This window comes from Abrus precatorius, unplaced genomic scaffold (assembly GCF_003935025.1).
Source record: "Abrus precatorius isolate BTA unplaced genomic scaffold, Abrus_2018 Scaffold10, whole genome shotgun sequence".
In the NCBI taxonomy this organism is placed as follows: Eukaryota; Viridiplantae; Streptophyta; class Magnoliopsida; order Fabales; family Fabaceae; genus Abrus; species Abrus precatorius.
In genome coordinates, this window is record NW_020874292.1 from 33,313,105 (window position 1) to 33,325,224 (window position 12,120).

At 28.5% G+C, this 12,120-nt stretch overlaps 1 protein-coding gene across 1 annotated transcript; it reads left to right on the forward strand.

The window, feature by feature from the left end:
- The first annotated feature begins 2,549 nt into the window (after positions 1 to 2,549).
- Positions 2,550 to 6,735, forward strand: LOC113853085 (putative transcription factor bHLH041). Its single transcript, XM_027483537.1, has 8 exons — positions 2,550 to 2,665; positions 2,777 to 2,899; positions 3,035 to 3,140; positions 3,242 to 3,256; positions 3,367 to 3,429; positions 3,551 to 4,213; positions 4,513 to 4,908; positions 6,645 to 6,735. Exons 1-8 carry the CDS (start codon positions 2,550 to 2,552, stop codon positions 6,726 to 6,728), a joined length of 1,566 nt encoding a protein of 521 aa, XP_027339338.1. The 3' UTR covers positions 6,729 to 6,735.
- The last annotated feature ends 5,385 nt before the right edge of the window (positions 6,736 to 12,120 follow it).

Genomic DNA, 12,120 nt, shown 5'->3' on the forward strand with positions numbered 1-12,120 from the left:
CACAACAATAAAGGAAGAGGTTGAATAGGAATAGCAAAAGGAAGGAGAAAAGAGGCTCAAAGATGGAGCTGACCAATAGAAGAAGAAAAAAGAAGTTGGGAATAATAAGAAGGAGTGGAGTTAGTGGTTGTTGAGTGGGGTGGAGAGGAAGGCTTGAGGAAAAAAGAAGAGAAAAAAGAAGTCGAGGTTGTGTGAAAAGCTTTTACTTAAAATTATGTTTAGATGTAATGTTACGTTTAAGAGAGAAGAAAGGAAAAAAGAAATGTTAGAGTTTAACCTTTATTTTTAAGTTACAACTGAATTAGAAATTTTTTTTAATGTTAATATTTTGAGTTCTTTTGAATATTTTTTTCTCCTATTCTATTTTATAATTATGATTCTAAATTTAAATATATATATATAAAAAATAAAATTATTAATTTAGAGAAAAAAATATTTTTTTTAAAATAAAAGTTATAAAAAATAATAATATTCATTTTATAATTAACTCCTATCATCTTCTTTTTTTAATATTAAATATAAAAAAAGTCTCTTTCTCTCTCCTCCTTTTCCCTTCAAAATCTCTCTTTCTCTCCCTCTCCAAACACCTAAACAAAACTTAAGTAAATTTTAAATATAATCAATCAAATTTACTTAATTTTTTGTTATTTTCTTAGAATTTACTTAGACAAATTCATTCTTACTTAAATAAAAATAAGACTCCAATTCTTGGCACATGTCCAGAGAAATCAGATCTGTAAAAAAATATTTAAAATTTCAATCGTTTATATAGTTATATTATATCGTTTATTGCATTCTAGCAAGTTCGTATTAAAAGAATCATTTAAATTGTTTGTATAATAGAAAATAAATATTTTAGTATAATTTCATGATGTAAAGTAAAATTAAGGTAAACATAATGTCAGTAAATATATTGCAAAGAATTTACCAATTTTTCATTTTCTTTATATATAATTTAATATTTTATTCGTTATAACATTCGTATTAATTTATCAACATTTTCCATGCTAGTAGTAGTAGAGTAACACTTTAATTTATAATTAATAAAAACTATTAAATTCTTTTATTTGAAACAAATACTAGAATTGATATAAAAGTAATATTTTGTACCCCACCACACAAGAAGCTAATGGTACTTAGAAGCTCACGGACATTCAAGAATCAAACGTGGCTGCTGTATTCTAAAACTTACATTTGTGAACATTCAACATAACTTAAGATTAGTGTATGGTAGAATGGTAACCTAAATGACAACGTTACCACTTGATTTACATACTAACAAATAAAATAAAACTATTTTTATTAAAAATAATTTTTAAAATACGATCGTATTATATTAATTAACAGTCGAAATTCTAAGTAAGCTATGTAACTCGAGTAGAGTCATTGAATAATAAAGTTCCACCTGGTTTAGCAGTCCAAATTAACTACAAAAGTCATAGTCAAAGTTACGATATAATATCATGGTTAAACAAATAGTTGATTTATTTGCCTCTATTAAGCATGTTTATATAATCTCTTGGCACACAGAAGCTTTAGTCTACAGCTCATAATAATTAATAAGGACAAGTTGGTATTATTATAAGAAGTATTAACAATAGACTAAGGTTAATTTTTCCTCTTATATGTCTCTGCTTAAAATAATAAGGTGTTTGGGGGAAGCAAGGAAATAATAAAATTGCAGAGTGAGAAGTAGAATTTTAAAAAAGAATTGAACAGGTGTCAAGTGGAAAGAAACACCGTGCCTTCCACCCTTGACTAATTTTCAAACCATTCAAGCATGGACTTTGACTTTACTACTTTTCCAACCTTCAATTTCTTCCCCCGCATTTGCTTCCTATTCTTACTCTACTTTTCTTTCGTGCTTTCTCTTTCCATCATTTCCATTCTTAAAACCATCCCAATTTCTTGTTCCCTCTCTCTCTCTATCTCTCTAGATCTTCACATGTTCATGTATGCATTCAGTGATTGTTACTACTACTTTTCAAACACCAACTTCCCAGGAACTGGAAGACAATTTTCTCTACACCCATATGAAGGTGGGGCTTCTTTTATTTTTATATATTATTCTCTTTTTGGTACCGTTTCTTTTATTTATTTTCTACTCCTTTCGTTGGGTTTAATTTCACACTTCATATCATGTCTCATTCTATACATTTCCACATAGTATCACCTACTTCAGTACTTTTCAAAACCCTTTCTCCCTTTGATCCATTCTTTCCTTTCACACATGAATAAACATCTTGAAATTTTCAATAGTTAATTATTTATGAGCTATTGAGGATTATTTGTCTCCCAAGTTACAGCACCTAGCGTCTTTCTACCGCTATAATATGGTTTTTCTTTGTTTATTTTGTCCATGAAGCCAAGCCACTCCCTCCCTCACACACATACACACACACACACAAAACATTGCATTTCATACCATTCAATTCAAATGGCATATAGAGAGGGAAAAAAAGGTATTATTAGAAACACAAAACAATAACACTCTTGATCTCATGATCATATATAATGCAAAAGTATTAGCATCAGGCTCCTTGCACCCCATGGAAGGTGTCTTCTCCCTCCCTGTAGCCGCCAGAACTGATTTTATCCACTCTCTAGTGCAATCTTTTGGCTGCAGTTACATTTGTCTATGGGAATATGATTCCATTTCACCCAAGTATACTTATGCATGATATAGTACACATTATTCCATATATATATAGTAACATAGTTCTGAGGCTTGTTTATTGGACTTACAACTTGGTCTTCTATTGTTTTCTTGGCATAGTCGCTTGTCCTTCTTGGATGGCTTCTACAATGTAAGAAACAACCAACCAAGCTCTAGTTTGGGCACTGTACCACAAAGGCTTTTCAATCAGTTCCGGAGTTTAACATTTGATGTTAATGATGAGTAAGGCTAGATATCATGCTCCCTAATTTTTAATGTAAATTCACATGCTTCTTTGCATTTGACTGTTATAATAAACAAATTCTTCTTCTTTTCTACAAAATAAATGTTTAAATATGATTTGTTTGTTTCATTCAGCCGTGTTCCTGGACTAGCTTTTAGGAATCAACGTCCTTACGTAGAGTTGCAACAATTAGAACTTCTGAGACTGGCCTCCACAGAAATACAAGCACAATTCTTTCAGGTAATTGAAAGAGAATTCACTTCGAAGTTTAAATCAATGTTATTTGCAATTATTTATGAAGGCTATGTTACTAAGGTAAATTGTTTTTGGTTTTTACACAGGAAGCAAGGATTAAGGTTCGTTTATTGTCACTGAAAATACTTTATATTTGTTTCCTAAGCTTTAGTTATGATGAACCAGGATTAATCTTGTCAAGTCATTGCTTGCCCTTAATTATGCTTCTCAGACTGCTGTTTTCATGGGGTGTAACAAAGGGGAAATTGAGCTTGGTTTCTTAAATATGTCCCAAGTAAGCAACTTTACATATCATCATATTAAGATATGTAATGCCATTTCATTAGCCAAAAGATGAATCAGTATTGTAATTGAATTCTAATTTCCCACAATTTCTTTTTTCCTTATCTATGAAGGTTGACATTCAAGCAGCACTTAGGAGTTTGTTTCCTGAAGATTTTTCTAGACAGTCTCAACAAATTGATCAAAACCCACCTTCATCATCTTCATCTTCTTTGAGATCAATATCCACAGGAAGCCCTGAATACTCATCTCTGCTATTCAGTATTCCTGCCACTTCTCAATCACACTTTCCAGAGACCCTTGGAGGAGTAGTGCCCCCAATGCAACCTGTGCCAAACACAGCCACTAGCCAACACCACCAAGCCATCCAAGCATTGGCACAAGTAGTCCCTCCAACCCAGTTCCCCACATCAGAAAATGATGCAATCATGAGAGCAATCCTCCATGTTCTATCTCCACCTTCTTCTCATCAGCATCAAAATTTGCCTTATGCTTCTGTTGTGCATCCAGAAGCTAGTGCTTTCCAAAGATATAGACCAGACTTAGGCCCCAATATGACACCCCAAATGGGGTCCAATTTCAGAAGGCAAAGCCTTATGAATAGATCATTTGCATTTTTTAGAAGCTTAAATTTTATGAGAATGAGAGAACGCATTCAAGCAACTTCCCGTCCCACTAATACCCAGCTTCATCATATGATATCAGAAAGAAGAAGGCGTGAGAAATTAAATGAAAATTTCCAAGCACTTAGAGCACTACTTCCTCCAGGAACAAAGGTACACAAATTGATCAATTCAACGTTCTTTTATAGGCAATGCATTTTGCAGATTGCATACAATGATGGTGCATGTACCTTTATTTTAACAAAACATAAATACAGTAAGTACATTTGCTTTTTTTCTTTAATCAAAATTGACATTTTATCCTAATAACAGCAACAGTTATCGTGATGAAATACTTATTTTAGGTAGAGAACAACACGATATAGATATTGTACCAGGTTTTGTCTTTTTTTAAATGTGTTATACATTCCAAATTAAATCCTAGCTTGATTTTGAAAATGGTAATTTGTTAGAAAGACAAAGCGTCAATACTAACAACAGCAAAGGAGACATTGAGCTCTTTGATGGCTGAAGTTGATAAACTAAGTAAAAGAAATCAAGAGTTGACATCAATTTTACCAGCCAAAGAATCTACAACGACTGCTGAAACCATGGCTAGTTTATCATCAAATGAAAGATTAAATGTCCGAGTTTCACATGTACCAGAATCAAGCTCATCTGAAGAGCGAATGGTGGACTTGCAAGTGAATGTGAGAGGACAAATTTCTCAAATTGACATATTGATTAGCTTATTGGAATTCTTAAAACGGGTTCATCACGTGAACTTGGCTTCCATGGATGCAAACACCCATAATATTGGAGAAGGAAATGCCCTTCATCGTCTAACCTTCAGACTAAGTATCATTCAGGTATGGATATTATGAAGTAATTTCAGTATTCATGTCATAAATAATATTAAAATATAGAAAGACTTAGCATGCCAACGTTCACAAAATATAATTAGCTTCAGTAAATAAGGAACATGTATGATAATTGATAACCCATGTAAGGGCATGGAGGATATAAATATTCAAATTAAAGAAAATTTTATTAACATAACTATTTGCGCATGATATATGTATCAAACTTTTCAAAAGGGGTGGCTGCATGAAAAGTCTAGTAATGCATTATGAGAGTAGAATCCATAATCAAATCAGACAAATAGATGAAGAAAAAGATTAGTGCAGGATCCTAGAAACCCCGTTGATGAGTATAAAGATGAAAAATAATTTTTTTTACGTAGTACAATGTCTTAAAGTTAAGGAAGCAGCTTAGAAAGTGTCGTTGTGATTGGGAAGGTGGTTTGGTGTGCTTTGTCATCTTCGGCGGATAATACAAACTACATATTCAGTTCAAAAGTGGGTTCTATGTTTGGCAGCCATCAAACATGAATCAGCATACATATGTTGATAATTTGTATACATTTAAAGTTCCCTCATAAAAGAAGAAATCTCAACTTGTGGCCGAGGGTGCTCAGTGTTATTTTAATAACTAGACAAAAGACTAAACAACGTCACATTTGAGTAGCTATCCAACTCCCTTTCAAGGTTTTGATCTAGACTGTCCTTATAACACAAATTTATATTTTATTTAAAAATTTATAATTATCTTAGTAAATTAGTATAATTATTAAATAATAAAAAATAAAGAAGTTTTTTTTATTTTAAATCATTTATACTTACACATAAAAAAAATTAACGCTTTTTTTATGCTTTAACGCATATTAATTATTTGTATAGTTAGTTTTATTAAGAACTTTAATTCAATTAGCTAATTATAAAATTTATACTATGAGTTAGTATATTTATTTTGAATATTTAACTAATTTTACCAGATAGAACCTAGTCTACTATAAAATGTTATTATATTTATTGCATGTATTATTTTCCAGAGTTTATCATTAGGAAAACATCAATATTATTTGCAGAATATTATATAATTATTTTTATAGTATATATGCATCCTAAAAATATACCTCAAAACCTCGGGGTAGAATTTTTCGTTATATTGCATGTATTATTTACAAAAAGAATAGTATTTAGACCATTTAAAAACTATAACATTAAATCATTTCCTCTTTACCAAAAGAACTAACATTAAATAAAATATAATATGTAATTATTTTTATCTCTTGCATATATATTTTTTATTTTTTAATCATATATACACATCTTAAAATTGCATTCTAAAATCTGAAGGAATTATTTTTTTATTATTTCAGTTAAACGGTCAAGAAACATTTTCTAATACGCCACTCTTCTTTTGTCATGCTTAATATCTACGCCACAGTTTCATTTTTAAAAATCAAACTAAAGCCCTCAAACAAATAAAACAAAAAGTCTCACCCAAAGACTATGCCCTAATTTGTATTGCAGTTTCAAAGTTAATTCTTATATTTTTTTTATCGAGAAAATATATGTTTTAATGTAAATTTAATAATCGAAATATAAGTTATAATTATTTGTAATAACTAAAAAATAATTTAAAATATAGTTTAAATAAATAAATTCTTTATCTACGAAAAGATGATAATTAAGGGAGAGAAAAAAAGGGAAAAGGAGGTAAGTTTTTGGTGAAGAATAATGAAGTTTGGATGTTTATGCAGGGAAGTGAATGGGACGAGGCTGGTTTCCAGGAAGCAGTGAGAAGAGTGGTTGCTGACTTCCTACAGAACCAAGTGGACCATTAACTTTGACCAAAATCACCACTCTTTTATTTTATTCTGCGGCGGTGGCGCATCGTTGATGTTATGCTTTAGCCAATCAAATCCATTCATTCCAATGCCCACCAGTTTTGATGTTTTCATAATTAAATTGGTTTTATCAAAGTATATATATATATATTAATAATATGCCTCTATTCGTTTTCACTTTATCATATTTTCCAATTTTATTATTTCTGCCTCTTAGTTTGCTAATGAAATTCAATGATATATATTTTATTTGTTCATCTTAATATTTTATTTTTTAATTGATGACATCCATGTCAAAAGAGTACGTAAATAAAAATTCACACGTGCTATCTCCCCATTTATCAACATAATTTGTTAACATAATTAAAGTTAACAAAAACTCATAATATAATGTTGATCTAATAATTATACACAAATCTTTAAAATAATCACAGGTTGCAAAAATAAAATAAAAAAAAGAAATTTGCTTATATCCTTTGAGTGTATATGGGCCAAGTAATGAGTTGGTAAAGGGGATTTTTATTTATAAGGGTTAATGTATTGCATTTGCATGCAGTGATGAAGATTTAAATGTCGCCTATATTGACTGCAATTTAAGAGAATGAAAGAGATTGATGGAGATATTGGATTTCAAAAGATGGTCAAATTGATAGATTCCATAGTTAGTCAATCATTTTTCTTTGTGGAAAATCACTTCGAAGCTTTTGAGACGGCGGTTTTGACTATCTATCTCAGGCCAACTCGTTCAAAGCATTCATAAAAAGTTTTGTTTTCTTCTACAATATCTATACGGAATCTATAGCACAGTAAAAGCTGAGGCCACAATTCATTTACAGATTTTATTTATGGAATTATGCAAAAAAAGAAGGACCAAGTGACCAACTACCATGGAAGATGAAACAGTATAGACTCAAGACGTTGATTCTCCATTTAACTTATCTATTTCTATTAAAATCATCGTCACGACAACCATTTATTGATCATCCTTTCCAACACGTTTAGTAAGAGCAGTTTTCTCTGTATATGCTTTTTTTAAGAGAAATAAATTTTAATTCAAATATATTTAACAATTTATAATACAATTTTTTTAACTTGTGTATTATTAAATAAAAAATAAAAAATTTATATATTGAATGAATGAATATATATACTTGTATAAATAATGAATGAGCATTATGTTAATACACTTTCATAATAAATAAGATATAAAAAGAATTTTACAATTAATATATAGAAAAATAGAATTTAATTTTTATGATTAGAAAAAATAAAAATTATTAATTTTTAAAAATAGAATTAGAAGTAGTATATTAATTTTTTAAAATGGATAAAATTTTCACTATTTTTAAAAAATTTAAAAAAATAAAAAAGATAATAAAATATTTTTAAAAAATAAATAGTTGTTACAACATTTCCTAGTTAAATAAATATTTCGTAAAACTAACAATAGACAAATAATCTTCTTTTATGGATCATATTGCAATATATATAAATTTTTTGGTTACCTATTCATTAAGTGACATACATATTCAAATTTCAGCCATAATATATTTTTATTGTATACTTTATGATCAAGCCCATTCTTGACCTTTTCAAGGCTATAGCCAAAATAGAAAATTAGACTCATTTCAAAAAAATTATAAAATGTAATAAAATAAAATAAAAATATATGTTAATAATTCTATTAAAATAATATAATTTTTTTTAAGTGAATATAATTCTTTTTAATAAAATTACAAAAAAAATATCCAATTATTTAAATAACTCCTATGTGATAATTAACTACAAAAACATAAAAATTATAAAAAAAAAAGGTTATATGAACATTTTGATATGTAAAATCATTAATGATAACATTAACATCAATATTTTCTAAAATTTCCTTCTCAATCAATAAAATTACGAGATCATTCAATCGTTTTTGTGACATTGATGATCTTAGGTATGTTTTGATCAACTTTAGCTTTGAAAAAATTCTTTAGCTATAGTTTTTGGAAGTGTAAAAAAAAAACTATAAGTGATTAAAATATTTAGATAACAATTTACATATTTGACAAACTCAAAAATTGTTTAATTTTTTAGAAAAAACTAAAAATTCTTCATGAACTTTAATGCTAAGAAGAGTAAAATTTAAGAATTAAATAAAGTTTTGAGTTTAGAGAAGTTAAAGAGTTGACTACATTTATGGCAAGTGAAATACAAAAAATTGAAGGGTCTTTTTTATTTTTCTATTTTTTTTTCAACTACAAACTACGATTAAAAGTTAAAAAAAAAATTTCACCTGAAAACAAAACATGATTTTTACTTTAGGCTTCTTTCAAGTGTAGGCTATGGACGGTCATACTTCTAAACTACCCTCAGGTCGGACCTGCTTATGATTAATAAATAGTGGCCCATCATGAAATTGGCTTACCTTATACACTGTTTGTTTTTATCTTAATCCAACTACACTTCCAACTTCATTTTAAGTTTAGTGCTGCTAATAGCTACAAGATTCAGTAATTAAGAGAAAATTAAAGTCATTTTATTACTTAATCAGCTCTACACATACATAATTTAAGATAATTGTTACATTAAAAATTAATGGAAATAACTAATTCAAACTTTTATAAGTAACATTAACGGCTATATATCATTAATATTCACCAAAATTATATGTTATCCTAACACTCCTCAAAGCAATAGGTAGACATATATACCAAGCACTACTCTTAACTTGGATATTAGACTTTGAAGTTATGTCTTTGGAAGGTGTGTTAGCAAGTATGCTAACTGGCTTTGTCATTTACATATATGGATCAAATCGAAGTAACCAAAGGCAACATGTTAATTTTTTTTTTTTGGATGAAAATTGAAAATATATGTCAACATGGTTGGATCAATCATGCGATGTTGGACTTGTGGCTAAATGAATTGCAAAAACACTAAGAAAATTGTAGTAAAATTAAATGAAAGTAAAAAGACTCAGGATTAATGTTTTAATTATATAAATATGAAAATTTATTTTATATCTATTCAACACAATAGTAAATATCCTTTTGGATATATTAGAGATTAATTTGGAAAATTATGTGTCAATTAATGATTTACAATTTTATCCATTAAAAAAATTATAGATGAGAATATTTATAATTTTATTTGATAAAAAATTACAGAGTAATAAAATTATTTTAGCAATTCGTAAACATAAGTAAAAGATGTTAAAATTATATTAATGTAGCATTACAACCCTTAAAAGAACTACTGTAAAATTAATAAAAAAAAAATATTTTTAAAAATCATTGTTGTTGTTCATGTTTCATCCGTTACAAGTTTTTTTCTCTTTCTTTAATTTTTAATCCCTAAAGAGAAACTTTACCAAATTTTGTACGAATTTGTTTCCTTTGCACCCATAATACCTCCATTTTCATGTTTTGAGGAAGAACAAATCCTCGTTAATCTTGTTGAGAAACTTTTTCATTATACTTCATCCTAATGAATGGCATATGAATGCATTAGACAAAGAACTTTGAGAGGATTGTATTAAATTTTCCATCCCTTTCTTTCATTAAGATTTTTCACCCATATGCCATTCAAGAGTGTAAATCGTTCATATGATTATACCTCCTTCTAGGTTTAATTTCTTTCATATTTTTATCTCCCTTGAGCCATTTAAATTTGGCCTTTTGACTTAACAAGCTATCCTTTACCTTCAAATCATTTCACAGGTCACCACATCTACCTTTCTCTTTCCACTTCTTCTATATTACTAAATCCTCCACCTTATCCTAACCGCCAATTTCTTTGATAACTTTAGATAACTCTTTAATCTTGTTGCTAATAAAATCAAATTTTATACATTTCATACCTAAAAGTCTCTTTTAACAATTTTAATTTTTCCTTTGCATATGAAAATTCACTAATTATACAACATTCTCAACTTTTCCCGTAGCCTTCTCTATAATTTCATTGTGTTCTTTATTGAATTTTTCATTTCATTAGTTGTTAAGATCACAAATTTTAAATAATGAGAAAGGAATTCTGTAAAGGAAACTCATTGCATTAGATTGAATAAAGGAATGATACAAATGTGATGCATGTATCTGTAGTGAACAGCATGCAGCCTAAATAATTGATATCAATGCTAACTAATAAAATGAATGGTAATTAAGTTTAATTAACTAATTGAGAACAAAATGGTGATGGTTTAGTTAATGATAAATACAACTATACAGCACAATATGTGCAATGCTAATAACTTTATCCCCTCTCCCCAGTGACAGCTTGGAATGGATGACTGAATGAGTGATGCTTTTGGAGAAATTAATGTTTGTATCAATAGCTTCATTGACCAAAGAAGAGCTAAAGTGCCCTCCTCCTCGTTATTAGCTCATTGGTTCGTAAAGAAGTTGCTTGGTTAGTTGAGACTTGGGTAAGAGTGTTTAGGAATCAATCTAAAACACTAAATTGATCTAAAAGTTAAATAAACTGTTAATTGAAAAAATTACCAAAAAAAAAAAAAACGTTTTCTTGTGCGGTTTGATTTCATTGTAAGTTTTGTTCTCATATTCAATATCATATGAACTAAATTGAACCAAGAACATACTAAATTATAGTAATCTTCTTATTTTATTCTTAGATAAACACTAACACAAAATATATATTAAATTGAATATGTGTATATTTTTTTAAAGGATTATTTTTATTTGTGATTTGTACTTTAGAATGACTTATGATTTATGGCGAGAATTACTACTTTTAACGAGGTTTTTTGGTTTATTATATATTTGACTTTTAATCTAATAAATATGTCTCTTACATATAAATTTTTATACTGATTTAAAACTTTATTCATATTTTAATAGCAAAAAGTTAGAATTGTATCCCTTTAAAAAAAATTAAAAAGAAAAATATGGCATTGAGCTTCCTTCCCTCTCGCCACATTGATGACGTTTTGATGTCACTTGTTAATGACTTCCAATGCCATTAATCTTTCTTTTTCATATCCTTGTTTCTTTCTATTGATCTGATTATTTTTTTTACGGTGAATCAAAGTTTAGGTTAACTGAGTTCTGAAGGCTCACCAAAATCAAATAAAGTGCTTGCAAAAGTACTTACATATAATCTACTAATAACATCTTTACATTAGCAATGAGATTTGAATCCAGAGATACGAATTCAGTTCTTATCAACTAGACTAACCTTCATTAAGTACCAAAAATATAATTTAATTAATTTAACTACATTAAATAATATATATAATATTTTATTAATTGTGTATTAAAATTAGTGTGCAAGCATCGTTTTCATTACGAAGAAAATTAAAACAATCACACGTATTTGGCACTGGCTGGGACCCTTGTAGCATCAATAAAATCAAGCAATTGAATCCGTTATACAAATGCGTGGT

Excerpts from the sequence above, each read along its gene's own strand:
- LOC113853085 (XM_027483537.1), top strand. The coding sequence starts at position 2,550 with ATGGAAGGTGTCTTCTCCCTCCCTGTAGCCGCCAGAACTGATTTTATC. Across the intron at positions 3,430-3,550 it reads GTTTCTTAAATATGTCCCAA|GTTGACATTCAAGCAGCACT; the intron begins GTAAGCAACTTT and ends TTATCTATGAAG. Across the intron at positions 4,909-6,644 it reads TCAGACTAAGTATCATTCAG|GGAAGTGAATGGGACGAGGC; the intron begins GTATGGATATTA and ends ATGTTTATGCAG.